Genomic DNA, 18,551 nt, shown 5'->3' on the forward strand with positions numbered 1-18,551 from the left:
GTCACTTCCAAGGCCACCAGGCTCAGTCCTCCCAACAACTGAGCCCCGATCTCACCGAAGCTTTGAGACTGCAGGAACAGAGGCTCGAACAGGCCTTAAGACTTCACGGCAGCGATCCCCGGGCACTTGGTTTTTCTTTGGGCGGAGCTGGAAACCTGCAAAATTTGCAGCAAAACTTGCAAAACACCTTACAACAGCAACAGCAGCAGCAACAACAACAGCAGCAGCAACAGCAACCACAACCGCAACAACCGCAGCAACAGAACCAAGGTCAGCAAAGTAATTCGAATCAGCCATGAGAGTTTAGCTATTACTGAACACGCAACTAGGGCGGATAGTTTGTTAATTTGTTGCGACATTGGTGAGAAAAATGGGTGATTTAGTCTTTGGCAGGTGGTTGGAGAGGGTCTTGTTTTGAAGGAATTTCAAAGAGAACTTATTTACCTTGGAGTGAAATTGATGATTCCAACTCTTTTGGGCAGAGACTTATAATGTGTTCGATTTTATTTGGAATGTTAAAGGCCTTTTAAAATATCGATGGAAAAAAATGGTAAACGTGGCTAAAACTGAGTCATTTGCTAATATTCTGTGAAAATTATTTAAGGGCAAAAAAACTAATGTTCTGCTAACTTTGCCAAGTAGATATTTCAATGGAAACTAAAAAATTGACCAATGTGTTGCTCTATGTTATTCATCGTCACTATGGAAATTTTCTTATCGGTGAAGTCATCAGGAACTCGATATATTAGCACGGAAACTGTCTCATCCACAGAACCATCTGGGTGCCAACACGATAAAATTGATATTTTGCAAATCATTTTGGGAGTTTAGTATGCAGGTTTGTCCTGAAAGCTCATTTCATAAATAATAAGACATATCATGGGGTGAGTATAATGTTGGCATTGCTACAAAAAAAGGTACTTATTTCGCCCTTTAATAGATATTCAGAATTCCAAAGTTAGAATTTAAGAAATTATTGTTAGTCATAACGTCTAAACGTTTTCTTTGGCAGCAATGCAGTTTTAGTCACTTTTATTACATGAAGATACTAAAAATTAAACTTTTTAATTCATAAAAATTTTTGCCAATTTTAACTCTTTGTTTTGGAAATTCCAGTTCTTTGATGTCACCTTGATAGAAAAAAATAATATATCAGTTTGATTCCATACTGATACTTCTGATAAATGTGTCTACGAAACAAACCAAAGTTTAAGCAGTGCAGGCAAACTACATAAAATCATCAACTTAAGTACTTATAAGTGGATACCTAACATTACAAATGGGATTGAAATTGAGAAATACGAAGTTTTTTCATGCATTTTTTACTTCCTTGGCACTTCCTGCCATTTACTGCATAAATTTTTATGAAACTCCATATTATCTTCGCGTGGACTAACACTCAATACAGGGTGTTTCGTATGAGTAGTCCAACTCTGGGTGTTACCAAATTGGTTTTAGTTGTCGCGATATCGCGAAAAATGTAAATTTAGTCAAAATTTTCATTTGGAATTTTCTTGAAGACATCGGTATGAATTTAATTTTTTAAGTATGGAACCGAGTTTTTCTATCACCACATGAAAGGCAGTTTATAATCTGGAATTTACTGATGTAATATACTATAACATTTTACAACATATTGGATCTAAAAATTACATCATAATAATTTTTAATATTAATACGACTTTGGAGAATGGACTTATGACTATTGTTTTAGGTTCATTCACCATCTAAATGTAAACATGTGCAAAAATATTGGAGGAGAATAAACAATTAGTTGCAATAATTAATATCACCAAAATAATAGCACTAGCTAAACTCTAGAACAGTGTAAAAAGAACTTAATATAAAAAAATAATAATAAAAATAGTAATGCGACGATAGACTTGAAAGTTTTACGATCCAGAGCCGTGTGAGCACCAAAAATTATATTGATCCATTTTTGACAGTGGAAAAGCTCAAAAAAATTAAATTTATTAATACATCGTTAAAAGACAGATTAAACTGTTTTACAGGGAGATAAAAAAAAATCTGAGTATTTAAAAAAGGAGGTTGTATCGACAACTTGAACGCCTGATGTAATTTTAAGATTATAATTAACCTACTCGGTAATCTCCGTTTTAGTTATTTTTTTACCAAAAGCGTAAAAGTTGTTTGAAAACAATCGGATGAAGGCATAATAGTTATTTACACCACAAGGGAGGAAGGTGCGACTTTTCCTCCCGTCAATAATTTGCAGCCCGCCACAAAAAGGGCGGCATTAACATTTGACATATCAACACGATCCGAGGGGGTAAAAAGCAATTTTCTTCAGATTGTTCCTTTTCGCACAAAAAAGAAACATGGCCTATGGGTATTTATGATGCGTAAGGAGAAAAATATATTGCCCTCTATAGAGTAACAGTTCGATTCCCCTTAAAAGTAAGTAATGCGTTTACGATGAGTAAGGAGAAAAATACTTTTACTCTCTAGAGAGTAAAACCCGAAACTTTAATAAGTAGGAACATATAAATTCGTCTCTCCCCTACAAAACTGTGTAAGATTTCCGTCAACCACAAGACCCTTCCAATATGGCCTCCAGTTTTGCCATCTTAATTTTGAGAATTCTTCATTTATTCATTAACGTAACACCCATAATATTGAAAGCAAAATATGTGCCAAAATTATTGACCGATTATTTTCAAAACAAAGTTGGTGTTCAGTATACAAACGATGCCTAAGGCATTAGAAAGAAATATATTTATATATCTACACTTTAAAAGTGTACAACTACAAAATAGAAATCAGTTTAAGGATGTATAGATTATAAGTGTTGAAATTTAGAACCAACAGCTATTACAGCCCTACTTCCCGTAATAGCCGTTTCCGGTTTGCAGATGACTTAAGTTGTAAATGTAAATATTATAATAATTGTTTTAGAATATATTAAGAATATATGTATGAATGACTTATTAGAGAATTTGATATAAAACGCGTTCAATTGAAGCTCATTTGAATCGAACGAAACTGCATCAAAACTAATAATATTAAGGCGAAAAATTTACTTTGTTATTTTTATGTTCTTTCTGTGATTTTTTTTATAACTTTGTGGCCGGTGATTGTACGTTTAGCAATAATAATCATTTTAACATTCGTTTTGCAATTATTGTACTGTGATTTTTAAATATATCTTATTATTTTGTTTAAAAAAACTAAAATACATATTATAAACGCGGGGAGAGGAATTGATTAATAAATTAACGAACTGAGCCATTTAAATTAATTAGTTTTTATTCGTAACTTTGCTCCCCGCAGTAATTTTTCTTAATTTAAAAAGTACAAAATAAAATATTGAAAAAACCTTGTGAGAATGAAGTGTGAATGAGCACAATGATATTTTTTCAACGACGAAAAATGATTCCTAGACCCGATCGTACTTAAAAATTTTAACTGGCATTCTCAAAAAATGATTTTCGTTTGATGTATAGGATGTGGTTTTATCTTGTTTCGTTTTTCGTGTACATATCTCAATACTACAGTAAGCAGCCTTTTTTGTACATATATGCCCCATACTAACGCGTCCTCCTAGGAAAATTCTCGAAAGATTTAAATCACTCGAAAAATCTTCTAAAATAATCTTTTGTCTGACCCCCTCAAAAGCTTAATGCAGATATGCGTAATTCATGGAAAAAATTGCACCAGAGACTTTCGGCAATAGTCCAACAGAGGATGCTCAATAGCCACTTAATAGTCAATAGTTATAAAAAAATACGTACAATAGATATATGCAACCTTAAGGTTGACCATAATTTCCCATAAAAGTGACATAGTATTTTACACAACGAGACACTTGCACGTGTAAAATATCTAGCGAGCGCGCGTAAAAATCATTTTCACACTTTTGGTTCAGTCATTTCAAAAGTTTTCTTGGTTCAGATGACGAAAACTAGTGGGGTTACATTCAGTCAGAGGCGCCGCATTTAATTTTTCAATTTCGTATGTGCACACCCCCCTCCGATAATCGAACGGTGCTACGCCTCACCACCTTTTCCAAATCAATAAATTATAATTTACCAGGACTGAATGCATCCTCAGTAACCCCGCAAAAAGTATCGTTTTAGATAAAAGCTGACTGATTCCTCAAAAAGTAATTTTATGGCAGATTTTTCAGGATGTTCCAATTGGTTTCTAGAACATTCTGGAGGCGAATTTGTCAATTTTTACGCTCCATACCCGATAGCGACGTTGCCACGTTTAAGAAACTCGCACACCCTGCCAGTTTCTTGGGCGGTTTTCTGGCAACATTGGCATATTTTTGGAAAAGTCCAAGCTTCATCAGTTCTTTGGACACCTTTCGAAATTCTCCTAAATGAGGCTAGGGACGTTTTCCATTAATACGTTCAAACATTTTCACACACGATTGTGACACAAACGACATTTAAAATACATACACAAAACATTACAATAGCCCGGTTGCACAGAGTGCTTCATATTTTTTGCCCGTTATAATATAACTATTTAAGAACTCTTAAGTAGTTACCACAGTAAAAGAAAATTTTCCATAGCCCAAAATCAGAGGTCTACTCCTTGGGGCACCTTTTTCGGACACTCCGTATATTCGACGACTTTCCTACCGTCTGCAGGGAAGTGAGCGGAAATGGGGCTGTGTTCCAAAAATCGCCCCTTTGGCCGGGGATTGACATGCCCACAAAAAATCCCCCGAAATGGAGTAGATTTTTGAGACCATATTGTTTTTGATTACCTTGTAGAGGGCGTCGGGGGTTTCTCCTTTCTTTTGAAGCGGCCATGTTTTGATAGCGCTCTCTGTATATATTTTCTCCGGTTGAAAATTGTTAATTTGAAAAACCAAACTGACCACTGCTACAGTTTGCCCCAAACAGCTGTCGCGAACACAAATTTAATTTCGGCTTCCGAAAAATGTTTCAAAGCTATACAGAGCGGCCCGGTAAAACACAGTCGCCTCATCCGGAGCTTTCTACCAATTTTTTAAGTGTATTTTACAAAATATCACGACTAAAATGCCCGATAACGTCGTATATTTATTGTAAAATTACATGTAAAACAAAATTTTTATTTGCAATAGCCCACAATTTACAAAGTGTCGCCTTAACGACACGCGTTTTTCAATTTTCTCACCGATCTTTGGTTCGGATTTTCGGTTCACTGTTTTGGACGGGCCTTGCCGCGCAATTTCCTCGTTGGGGCCCAAAAAAATGCTGAATGTGTAGATGTTAATGATTAATCTAATAATTATTGTAGATGCCGATGTCATGTTCGTCGTTTAAGCTGTTCGATGCCCATTTCCCGTAATACTTCGAAGACATAAAGCTAATTTTTGCCCTAGAATTGCCACAAAAAAAAATGCACAGTATGATGGTTTAATGGCCGAGGAGGGTGAGAAGGTGTAATACCTAACAAAATTTGAGTCACTTCAGAACCGTAGGTACTAATGCGTTCAAGAACTGGGGTAAAAATCTGACTCCTAAAGTCTTTTGGCCACCTTTTCAAGTAGGTAATTAAAAATTGTGCGATTCCTTGTTTTTTGAATGAAACGTCGCAGTTAGTGATCGTTATAAAATTCAAATATAAAATTATTTTTTGTGTCCATCAGGTGGTGTCTCTGATGGTTTGACTGGCAAGAACTTGAACCGTAAAACAACGGATCAAATAACCCATTTGAAAATTTATTATCACACTTTTAAATATAGGGTATTCCCTCCAAAAGTAACACCACATTTCTTGACTTGAAAAGTAAAAATTATAACAAAGTCGTATTTGCACGTCGTAAAAATAGGGGCCATACCCCTGCCAGTTTTTCCTCTTTTTACCCGTTTTCTTTCTTGTTAGGTAACCAAAAAGTAAGCAGCCGATGAAAGCGAGAACGCTCCCAAAATGCTTACTTCGAAAGTCCCAAATATTGCTTTATTTGTTGCGCTAATATGCGCGGAAGGCAAAACAAAAATTTCGTGGTATTCGCTGCATTCCCGCATTTTCCGCTTTCACTGGCTGCTCACTATAAAATTACATGACAAAGAAAAAGAGCAAAAAAACGACCATTTTTACTAATCTAAAGATCAGCCATGAGAAATGATGTATGTAGATGAGCATTTTAGAAATTCACACGAAAGAGTGAAGAATTTTTTCAAAAACTAATACGAATGCCTGACGAAGTCCTAAAATTTGAAAAACGCATGAAACCGACAACTTTTGAATAAATTTTGTCGACAAGATATGGCGCATTCAGTTCTGTTTGTACTACAGTTCTCAGGTGAATAAGGCCTTTCGATTCCTTCAATGTAAAACGCTAAATATGAAGACAGTCTTCAGATACGAAACGCAGAGGTACCTACTATAACCAAAACAAATTTATATTATTTTCAAGCTTAGGTACAGGGTATTCTGACACACCTTCTTACAGTCGTTAAAGCTCCTCTATTCCTTCTATAAGGCCATTATTATCTTCTTGCGCCCTGTCCTGAAACTGGCTCTAAGTTGCATTATATTTGTAAGGAAAATTTTACGATAAAAACCTTTTTCAAGTGTAAAAATAACGAATTAATAAAAAAAGGAAATATTAGGCTTAAGTCAAGACTCATCTGAATTTGGTTGCTGCCTTCCACGAAATGCCTAATAACTTAAATTTCGATATTTTATGTAAATCTTAAATTAAGCATCAATAATTAGAACGCAAATGTTTAGACAGAAAACGATCATTTCCACCTATAGGTGTGAAATCGCGAGTAAATTCTATGACTAATATTCCTAACGTTAATATGGTAGTGAGAATTGATTTTAATATAAATTGCAAAATTTGATGAAAAATAATAATTTGCCATTTTGCCTTCTTGATCTCAGGACCAGCTTAATATATCTACAAGGATAAGCCAGCCACCCTAAAACCCTTCTTCTCCACTAATGTTTGTTGGTCTATGAAATTGGAGTGTTTATTACATGTTAGCTTTACAGTACCATATAGATCAAAAAAGCATTCAAAAGCCCAACGAGGAAGTAGATGATGTGAAGAGCGGCAAAGTCGGTTTCTTTTAAATTTTTCGTTAAACAGCAATAGTCCAAACGGGGATTTCATTCCAGGAGATCGCCCTAAACAAAAACGTTCGATACTCCATACTTCAGTTTCGAGTTATTTCGTGCCATTGATTTTTGGGAAAATATTCAAATTCTTGTAAGAGAGAAAAAAATACTTTTTCAATATTTTTCAGTTTCCGCCGTTACGAGTTTAGTTATAGTGAAAACAAGGGTTCGTGTATTTTTTCAAAAACAGGTTGCTTTATCATTTTTTTACAATAATATATAAAAATCGATATATTCCATTTTTACATACACACATACAACACACACTTTTCGGGTAATTTTACCAAAACGGTTACACATTTACTTACTGAAAATGTCACTCCAGGAATTTTTATCTTTGTTTCACTTTTTATTAACACATACGAGGGCACCTTAAAAAATGCCACTCGAAAATACCACTCGAGTCGATATGACAGAATATTGACATTACCACTTGGCTACACAACGAGCACTTTTTGAGCTGCTCTTGTATGTGCAGTCTTCCAAAATTTCAACAACAAAGTTCAGCGGGTGTTTTTTTTAGTTTTGCATTCAAATTTTACAAATTCACACCTCAAACTTTTCCTCGCGTCCCAAAATTTGTTAAATTGGATTAGTGAAGATATTTGAAAAAAAAAATTTGGTACCAATTATCTTGAAAAAAAAAACGTTTGGAACAAAAAACTATAATCCCCTGTGAGAGGTTTTTGGACGCGGGGTTTATATAAATAAAGAAAACGTCACTTTTGGGAAAACTACAAACTTTTTGGCCTTACATAATGACAAACGGAAAATTCAGCGGTGAAAAATTGCGTTCATTAATATTAGCATAAAACCACATACATAACTATTAAATGTAGTTTTTAATGTTTAGCCAATAATTGTTAAAACGTTATGTTTTTGTGCTATTTGTTATCAAATTGTTATGTTAAACGCCCATAAAAATTGCTTCACAGTTTCCTAAAAAATGAGCGACTGTATTAGATTTTGCCTTTGGCGTCTTAGTAAGCCACTTCATAAAAAGGAATGTAATAGTAACTTGCTACAAATCGATTTTAAAATAATAAGATGAGGTTTGTTACTCATGAAGTCTGAATGAATAAACGGGAATCATTCTCAAGAAATTGAGGTAAATTACGAATATAAAACAAGTAGCCATAAGAAATATTTCATGAAATTCATGTTAAAACTTTGAAAAAATCCACAAACGTCCATTACAGTCTTTTTGACCAGAACCACGTCACTTCGACTCAGCCACTATGCCACAAATAATTAAATTGATATTTCTCCAAAGTCCATTTTGCCACAATAGCATTAAACTATACACCGGCATATACCTATGCGTATATTATAGGTAGTTTAAAAACTAGGCTAATATGTTGTTAACAGTTCCAATAGTACAATAGTTACACAAGTGTCATTTATGTTTCTTTAATATAACTTATTATTATTGTTTCGATGCAATGGTGAAATATCAATAAAACCGAAACTGATTGAAGCAATTTTGGCTGAGAAGGACCCATTTTCTTAGCAGCCCTGCCAAATGAAATTTTAGGTCTTTAATCGAGGTTTAAGTTTGAAGTTTAAGTTTCATCGACCCTTATGGGTATGTCGACCACGGAGACACCTCGAGTGTCTTCAGGAGACAGATATCGTGCAATATGTTTTCACTAAAAATCCGACGAGGATCATTCGGGTCCAAAGAAAAAGGTTGCTAAGAGGCCTTTCTTAGTTTGTAAGGGCAAGTTTTTGATAATAATATCCTCTTTACATATACCATATTATAACGATGTAAGCATTTTAAAACTGTATTTATTTGGATTAGGTTTAAAAGTACTTGCTTCAGCGCGTTTAAAAATAATTGCCATTTCTAGTTTAATATTGGTTTTCCAAAGTACGGCCCAATTTTGTCTACATATCTTTGCTAAGCCGAGATAAATTAGAGAAATTGAGCTCCAGCCAAACTTGATCCTGTTTTAGTTTAAAAAAATAAGTGTTCTACAGTTATAGATGTATTTATTGTTTTTTTAATGTATACGTTAAAAGCTCTATTAATAATGTTTTTTAAAAAGTTCTATGAAATAATTTTAAGAAATCATATTATTGTAAACTTTTATATATTTTTATTAAAATTATTTTAAGGTTTGATGATCTTAAATAAGAGAACTACAATAAAAACGATGACTTCGAAACAGAGCCACCTCCCACTGTACCATACGGAGAGACTGTTTTGAGGTCTCTTAAGAATATAGCAAATAAGGGATTTTAAAAAATTATATAGTTCAATTTTTTTACTGCATAATAATTGTGAAGTTTTGCCATTTTATTTTTGAATTTGACTGCCATTTTTTTAATTTAATTTATATTTTCGCTTCATTGTATGATTAAGTTTAAGTTCCTATCTTTTACTATACACTGTAGAGCAACACTTTTCGAATGTAAGACTGAATGTGTGCGAATTATTGTCTTCTATTTTGGGGTTGTAAATTTCTTTTTGCATGTGGTATTATTTCTCTGGTGTCCTAAAAATTATCACGTGTGTGTACAAAGTAAAATTAACTTTTCAGGAACTGTTTGTAAATTTTGTATTATAAAAAACTAATCTAAAGTTGTATAAAATTATTCGGTCAACTAAGTATGTACTAGTAAGGGTATATATGGCACCAGAGAGATTATATCACCAAGACAAATCTAAGATTAGGTAAATCGGAAACATCACTGTGAATTCAAGGCATTATTTGAAAAGAAATTAAATAATTTGTATAATATAGACGTTTAAAAAAATTGTGAAATTTTAGAAAAATTACGTTGCAATTATTTTTAACCAAATTTGATGTATGAAAATTGTATGTGTGACAATGTATTAATTCTATTTACTGGAATAGCAATCATTAAAAAAATTAAAAGGGTGTTTTATTTTCATTACTTATCCATTTAGTGCGCCAAACGTTTTCCACGATCACGAGGGAGCCTAAGTCGAAAATAATTACAAATACACGTAATCATCAAAATAACTGCTTCTCGTTAATACCTACCGCAATACAACTAATGGTTAGTTACTTAAACACCTGAATTCACTTTCAGCAAATTTGTTAACTTTGATATACAACTCATGAAATATCAAGTTATGAAATTATTGAATAAGTTTGTGTGAACTAGTTATTTACGTCATTAATCCAATAGGTGACTTGTTATTTTATGACTTTTTTGTTGGAAAAGGTGATCGCGCACTCCAACAACGGTAAGTGTATGAGGTTTAATTTTCTTTCCGAATGTCGCATAATTAACACAGGAATTGTATTCCGAATCTAATTTTTTTTTGAAAATATGATGAACCTACACTTGCCACTCTGACGTGCGTACTTCAATTCAACTAATGATTAGTTGTTTGAATACGCAGATTTGGTATCTTTAATAGCAGAATCTTCAAATATTAAGTCTTCAGATTATTGAATAGGTTGTTGTTGATAGATTGCATATTCTGAAAATGATTGGTTTTACTATATTAGTTACTATACTATATAGATATTGCCTGGGTAAATCTCTTTATTTACAACCATACAGTGCATAACAATATTTAGTCATTATTCATGATGATAGTTTAGGTATTCTGCAACTCAAATTACCTACAGCATCGTTACAGGAAAATTTAATAAAAACAGTCTTAACAGAAGTCTTTTGTATCCCTCACGATCGACAAGCAGAAAGATTTGTACTGTGGTTTCAATAAAATTTTCATTGAAAATTTATAACATAGTAAGAACAATAACTGTCTTCTATAATATTTTCTTTCTTACTATCATCTAATCTACAAAGGGTTTGTGTTTTATTTAGGTCACACAAAATCAAAAACATTGACAATATGGCGACCATAATTTTTACCTACATTTGCGTTATTCCAAACCCGTCAGTCTTAAACGCATTTGCGATTTATTTTATAAATATTTTATTACTTATATGCGAAAAATTGAATATTACAATGTATATAAGACTACCTTCAGAATAAAATTATTGGCCACTATGATCACAGTAAGTAAAACATCATGTTGAGTTTAAGTAAATAGATGGTTGTGAAACAACTGCAATTTTTACTAAATAATTTTTTTATACTAAGGCATGGTTGGTGAAAAATAAAACAATGACAGTGTATCTGGACTTTTTTTTGTTAACATTTTATATATAAAATCTTTACTTTCGTTTTCATGGAAAAATAGAGAAGTTAAAAAATATCACAATTAAACTTTTAGAACGATACAAAATCACTTAAACAAATTCTAGTTTTTGAAAAAAATACGAAGACATCGTCATTAATTGACAGAAAAAATATGTAATACGAAATTTTACATTACCAATAACAAAGAAAATGAAATTTCGTTCGGTAATTTCGACTTAATCTAACAATATTTCAAAACTAATAAACTTAAATCTCCTCTAAAATAGTTAAAACTACCAAAAGTTGAGTGCAAAACTCAACGAAAAAGATCAAATATATACTTACAGCGGCAACATCTTGGTATTTTATTAAAAACATGATTTTAAATCTGATTTTCAGTCTCTCAGAACTAATTAAAACCGGAAAAAATATACATATCACGCAACGAATAGCTGCCTTTGAAAGTTAAAATTACTTAAAAAAAAAATGATAGAACTTTGGTTAACTTTTTACTTAACTTTTCTTTTTCATTCGATCGTGTTTTACTGTTTATTCAAGCAGACGAAGGCGTTCAAATTGTTGAATATTAAATATTCAAAATGTTTTTACTAGCTTTGATGGCTTTTATGCTCTTTTCGAAAAAAGGTCATTCGAGTTAGGATTTCTAATACAGACCTAAAAATTCGCAATAAAAAATGAATGACAGCACTTCACGAACTCGTTATGAATCATACTGCTGCAAAAGTTTTCAGTATGTATAAGAGTGATAGACATTCCACAATGAAACAATTCCATCCGCCGAGCCTAAAACAAAAAAAAGTATATTATTTTATGCAGATAGTGAATGTTTTCAAGAAATTGTTTGGCTCTTTAACATTTTTGTTGATCAATTGAAATTAAATTTTTAAGCTAATATTTTAATGACATGTTAGCAACATGAAAATTTCACCCTAAAAGGTGTACAAACAAGGGTAAACCACATTTCAGAGGTACCTGGTATAAAAGACATATATTAAAATTTATGCAGGGTAATGCCACCTATACCCTTGACACATAATATAACTTTTCTAATTTTTAAATTACAAGAAAACTACTGATCTTTTTGCACTCTTTATAAGAAAGTAAAAAAAATGTGTATTGGGAATTAATTACTTTAGGACTGACATAAGCTTTGTATGAGATTTTAATTACATGAAAATTTTCTTTTTAATGCTATTAACTTGACCACTAAAATGCTCAATGTAAAACAGACTAGTGGCTTAATGACAGCCTTATAAAAGTAAATATGTAGTAATTAAGTACTTAAACATATATTTCATTTTGTTGAGTAGACAAGCAAATCTAAGCATTGTGTTAAGTTCCAATTCCCAAACGATTTTCATTGCTTTTAAAAATCGTAGTCCAATTAGTAGTGATATATAAGAATTGAGCATTAAGAATTTATTGAATGTGCAGAAAAATAAAGTAAATATGAGTTACATAAGCTATCCTGCAAGTTAGTCAAACTACCTGAAGCAAATATTTTGGAATCCCAGTAGCGAACGACACTTGGCGAAAATTGAATATCAGAAACTTGCTTCTTGTGTTCTCTTAATATGACAAGAGTTCTGAGTGTTCGCCAAGAATACACCCTATAAGAAAAAAAACATATGTATGTTATTTATTTTTACTTGTTTTTCATGTAATTTTAATACCTTAATCGCCCATCCCATCCTCCTGCCAAGAGCAATTTATGGTCAGGTCTAAATTTCACTACCTGGCAGCCAGAATTTGACATAGCTAATTCTGCTTGTATAACAAACTTAAGAGTATCTAGTTCAAATCTACAAATTGATAGCAAATGAATCAAATGTGAGATATTGAGATGATTTATACAAGTTCTACATACCTAAATATTTGCAATGTATCTGATGAATTAGCAACTACACCTCTCAAAGTACCAGGGTCAAAAGTTATTGAGGTAATGAACTCCTTAAATTTTAACTGGCAGCATTTTTTGGCAGTAACATAATCAAATACAATTAGAAGTCCTAAAAACATGTTCTATTACTACATTACTGTTAAGAATAAAAACAGGAATTTGATGATGATAGAAACTTGTAATGCAAATTTACCACATTCATATCCGGCAAACAAATACAGAGTACCCCTGATTTCAAAGAATTCAAGGCACATAGGGTTTCCAACTTTGTCAGTGCGATCAGGTACAAATTGTCTTACAGTCTTAAAGGTCTCCAGATCTATTGTATCAAGTCTTCCTGCCTCTTGTGATAAAACTAGTTGATTGTTGACCAGAATGCTTTTACAGAAGCCCCCATATGATTGGATGCTTCTTTGTGGTCTACATATAAATAAATAACATTTTTTTCAACACATTTTCCTCTTATTTTATTATGAAAATATCACTCACTTGTATCCCGTGTTGTTTTCAATGGACCACAGCTTAATTAAACCACTCTTTTCCTGAGTTATAATGTGGTATTCTATTGAATGTATAGCTTGAATAGACTGACCCATCTTCTGTTTAAATTGTAATCTGTTGCACTAAAAGAAATATACCTTGATTAGGTTTAAGTGTTATCCCTATAACAAACAATATTTTAAGTTGTTGTAACTACTAAAATCTTGACCTACATACAATAATAAGATACCAAAAGTAATGAGTACTGCAAATACCTGCATTTAGATACAGTTCGGGTCAAAGTGAGGCCAAGAATTAAGTGGAGAATAAGACTATTAAATTTCATCAATTCGCTTTCAAGGGTCTACGTTCACTCATAATGAAATATTATTTATCGATTTGTATCAACAAACCTCTAAATCCCAAAAGAAGACCTCTCCCTTCTCAGTTCCAGCCAAAAGGACATCAGAATAGTCCGGGTTTCTTTTTGGAAAATTCAAGCAATGTACATGTCCCATAGTATCTTTGAAGCTGACTAAAGGATCTGGCGGCAGCATTCCATGTCCGGAGGTCATTTTTGCAGATAAATTAAGCCGAAATTAATGAAAAATTACAGGAAAAGTAAATTATGGTTCAAACTAAACTGCAGCCATCACTTTTTTTAATTTTTTGTGGTTATATCGAATTTCGATATCGATAATACATTATCGATAAAACTTCGAATTTTATATAGATGAAATTCGACTTGATAGACAAAGTCCGTTCGTTACCGTTACTCCAGATCATCACCATCTACGATGATTTTTTATCGACCTTATCCGGAGAATTTTAATATAGGAATATAACATAGAAATTGGTCATTCAATGAAATTGACGGATTATCTTTCTTTATTCAAATATATATGCCACCAAGTTCATTTTCTCTATTATATGTTCCTTTAAAATCACACCCTTGAAAAAATTATCATTAGCGCTTGCAGCTATCTAAAAGCAGATAGCGAGACTTTATCATGATCTTTATGGTAGTAAAGTTATCAACGTTATCAATGTTAAAATCGTTAAATACACGAAACTATTTATTTTTAAATAATTGTTACCCTTTGATCTCTCTAAATTATATTTATTCTTAAAATTAAGAAGATATCTCCCAGCTAATAGTATGAGCCCGGATTCTGCTAGAACATGTAAGAGTAAGAATAGGTATCGATATATGCTAGGTGTTGTTGACTGACATTAAACGTCTTGTCAATTGTCACTCTTCGAAACCTTAAATGTTTTGGTTTTACATTAACGGTTTTCCCGAAATATTTAAAAATTAAGAAAGGTGTATTGATAGCTGAAATTATTAAATTCAGTTTTCACTCTTGGTGTATCATCGAAAATAATTATTATGGATTTAGCTGACTATATGAAAATGCACTGGACAAAACTTCGATGCGGTAACCCTGTTCGCACAATAGAAGACCGAAAAGAATCTTTATTGTTAGAAAGAAAAATCAAAAGGGAAACAGATACTTACGCCCGCAGGAACATTGATGCTAACATGAGCCCATACGTTTCACCATTCCCTAAAAGGAATTATAATGTAAATGTCTCTGAAAGTAGAAAAAAGTCTCCTGCAAAACATCAAATTAAAAGTCCTTTAAAAAATGTGTTAAGTAAGAAAAGACTGGAAATGCTGGCCGTCTGGAAGACGGAGAAAGAAAAGAAGAAGCGGCTAGAGAAGGCGAAGCAAAAACCTATTTTCAAAGTATGTCATGTTACTCAAGAAACTAAATTAAATCTTGATAATGTGAACAGAACAATTAAGGGAAAGCTAATACCAACAGTTAACAAAAGTTCGCAGTTTGCTCCAAAGAATCATGTGTTTGTCCCTCCAAAAGGTCTTAGTACCTACAATTTTGCAAATAACAACTTTACAATAAAAATGGTAAGAAATTTAAAAGGTCACTACTAACCTTAATATAAATAAGTACTGAATATGTTTTATATGTTTGAGGTGGATTGGATTTAGTGGTTTGCTCTTTTCATAATTTTTTAAAATACCCTTCACACACAAATAGGAGTTATTGTTGCAGCCAATTCTTACACTATTCTCAGATATAACTCATGTCAAAGGAACTGTTGTCCCTCAATGATTAAGAAGATGAATTTCAGTTTCACATAATTTAAATACTCACATATAGTACATTTCACTTTTTTCTTAAGGTATGGAAGTGGTGACAGACATATCACTGAAGTGTTAACATCTGAGACTTTAGAAAAGAGCAAACTGAAGATAGTGTGAAAGTTCATCAGAACAACAACTAGTGCATGAGGCATTATTCCTAAAAATTAAAAATTATATGTAATTGACTACCTTGCCCCGAGAAAGTCTATTCCTTTTCAAAAATTGTTTATTTTTTTCATAGTAAGTAAATAGCCTTTATGCATCATGGGAGACAAAAACTTTTCATTGGTATGATGTGAACAATCTACAATAAATCTCCTTTCCAATGCGAAAACGTCCTGGTTTGACTAAAATATACCACCATTAATTTTCATAATATATAAAATGGTCAATTACTAACATGTTTTCAAATAAAACTAATTTCTAATAAACCCTGCCATTGCAACTGCATCTTTGGTATTACATTAAATAAGCATTCATTATGGTTTGCTTTAATGAAATTTGAATTTACTACAAACACTCAGTTATTTCCCACTCACACCTAATAGAGGTAGTTTTTATTTAATTACTGTACAAATTTTATAATCACATTAATAGTGATTATGTTATCAGTTTAAATAGTTTTCATATTTTCTAAATAGATACAGCAGAAAGCTAGTACAGTCGCGAGTACTCGAAATAAACCTACTACATCAATACCAAATGGACGGGTCTTGCGATCTGCATCTGCAGCAAATAAAGGAGAAACTCAAGATAAAAAGGTAATATTTGTAGTGTTTCCTTTTTGTTAAGGAGAGAAATTTTTAATGAACAGTAATTTGAAATCAAATTTTATTCTTTTTAATTAGGTAAACAAATGTAGTGCCGCACCCATCAATACGCGTAAAAATAAATCGTCGAAAGAATGTAAACAAATTTTAAATAACGAGAATTTGACAAAAAAAGCACCTAAACAACCAGTAAAGGTAAATAATAAGAAAAAAGATGTTGCTACGAACATCGTTCCAGCAATATCTCGGAAAAATGAAAAAGTCTTAAGTAAGAAACAGGGGAATTCTCATGATTCAGAAGCCACACTAGTTAACACGCATGGGAACGAAACACCTAAAACCCCCGTTACAGCACCAGTATACATTAGCCCGTTTGTTACGCAATCCAGAGGTTAAAATTGCATAAATTTATAAAATAAAATACTTAAAAACCTATTTTTTTTAGGTAAAGATAAGGCCATACAGGAATTTAAAATATGCCATAAAACAGAAGAAAAAAAGTTGGAACCCGCTGCAGGAGATTACCTGAGAATTCACACTAGTCCACAAAATGGGGCTGATTATTTTATGCATATACTCAATTCTGAAATTGACAGAATTAAATCAGTATATGAGGTAAAAAAAACATTTTATTTAATATGGCAGATACATATTTCTTTAAAATATAATATACATTGTTATATTTCTTATCCATTTCTTGATGAATTTGGATACATTTATTTATAATTTTTTTATAAAATCAGAAATGGGAAGAATACCTGGAAAGCCCTGACATTCTTGAAGAAGCCACGTCATCAATTAACGTAGCTGTAGGTCAGTCAAAACTGCTCATTAACAAAAAGTTTAATCAGTTCCGGAATCTAATTGTTCAATGCCAAACGCAGAAATTCGATGTAAAAACAATAACTTGTGAAGATCTTCACGGTTTTTGGGACATGCTCTATATTCAAGTAAAAAATAATTGTTTGTATTAAACACTTATCAGGTAAACCTTATAGGATTTTTACAGGTAGAAAACTTAGATAAACGGTTTGCCAATTTGGATCGTCTAAAAGAGAGCAATTGGGTAGAGATGCTCCCAGAAAAAAAGGTGCAACAACAGCAACCGATTGCCGAGCGAACAAGACAAAAAGTAAAAGGACGAGGTGGGACGAAGCCAGCGGCTTCATCTCGTTTGAAGGATATGATAAAAGCTGCTAGAGAAAAGCAAAAGAGTACGAAAAATCTGGAAGAGGGCCATGCAATTGGCAGTGACGTTAGCCAAATTACTACTCCTTTGAGAGAACAGGTATTTGTCATACTAGACTGTGTAATCTTACTGCATAAAACAGCTCTTATTTCCTTTCATTTCATTTAGGCACCTCACAGGGCAACTTCTAGGAAACGAACTCTGGGAAAGAGCATTTTAAAACCTGACGGATATAAATCGACTGGCAAGAAATCTGTTGTGTTTAGAAGATCAATGAGCCCAAGCGTCAATGATAATGTCAGCAATATCGTCCAAAAAATAAATACCGCCAAAAAGAACATTTCTTTCAGCAGCGACGATGAAAAAGAAAATACTCCATGCGTTCGTAGGAGATCCGCAAGACTTTCAGTGAAGTGATTGTTAAATTTGATTAAGAGATTTATGCATAAAAAAAAAACTCCAAATTATATTTTGTGTGTTACATCTATGTTCATTTTCAATGTTTATTCGAGACTGGAATATAATTTCTATACAATAAAATTTTTGTTCTATCTTATTTCGAAACTTTGGAAAAAGGCCTATTAATACGTTATTAAGGAAAAATTAAGTAGACATGGCCAATAGATGGTGCCTTATATATGACCTGGACGTCCTGATAATGTTACCCATAATAGGCCTGTTTGACTGTTGTTTTTATATTTCATCATAAGGTGGTTATCTAAAAAAAGAGCAAAAAATGAGATTAGTCCAAATCATCGCAAAATTAATAATGCTTACTATGTTGTTTGCAAAAAAGATGA

The 18,551-nt window shown here is 32.5% G+C and overlaps 3 protein-coding genes across 22 annotated transcripts in view; 2 read left to right on the forward strand and 1 right to left on the reverse strand.

Annotated features, from left to right (window-relative positions):
- dati (datilografo) overlaps positions 1-9,974 on the forward strand; it is a 150,938-nt gene extending 140,964 nt beyond the window's left edge. For 19 of the 20 annotated variants that reach the window (XM_066288716.1, XM_066288726.1, XM_066288732.1 and 16 more), the window contains one exon: positions 1-9,974. In XM_066288716.1, the coding sequence (XP_066144813.1) occupies positions 1-299 (299 nt within the window). In that variant the 3' untranslated portion in view covers positions 300-9,974. The other variant, XM_066288733.1, reaches the window with a different exon arrangement.
- A 1,728-nt stretch (positions 9,975-11,702) lies between these two features.
- On the reverse strand, positions 11,703-14,297 carry LOC136342470 (guanine nucleotide-binding protein subunit beta-like protein 1). The gene is made up of 7 exons (XM_066288316.1): positions 14,036-14,297; positions 13,632-13,765; positions 13,336-13,562; positions 13,110-13,251; positions 12,916-13,044; positions 12,731-12,852; positions 11,703-12,025 (listed from the first exon to the last, which is right to left on the reverse strand). The coding sequence occupies exons 1-7, from the start codon at positions 14,195-14,197 to the stop codon at positions 11,970-11,972; spliced, it is 972 nt and encodes a 323-aa protein (XP_066144413.1). The 5' UTR covers positions 14,198-14,297; the 3' UTR covers positions 11,703-11,969.
- A 586-nt stretch (positions 14,298-14,883) lies between these two features.
- LOC136342747 (uncharacterized) lies at positions 14,884-18,291 on the forward strand. Its single transcript, XM_066288863.1, has 7 exons — positions 14,884-15,552; positions 16,434-16,553; positions 16,641-16,953; positions 17,008-17,177; positions 17,306-17,512; positions 17,572-17,850; positions 17,920-18,291. The coding sequence occupies exons 1-7, from the start codon at positions 15,013-15,015 to the stop codon at positions 18,166-18,168; spliced, it is 1,878 nt and encodes a 625-aa protein (XP_066144960.1). The 5' UTR covers positions 14,884-15,012; the 3' UTR covers positions 18,169-18,291.
- Positions 18,292-18,551: the final 260 nt, after the last annotated feature.

This window comes from Euwallacea fornicatus, chromosome 12, assembly GCF_040115645.1.
Source record: "Euwallacea fornicatus isolate EFF26 chromosome 12, ASM4011564v1, whole genome shotgun sequence".
NCBI lineage: Eukaryota > Metazoa > Arthropoda > Insecta > Coleoptera > Curculionidae > Euwallacea > Euwallacea fornicatus.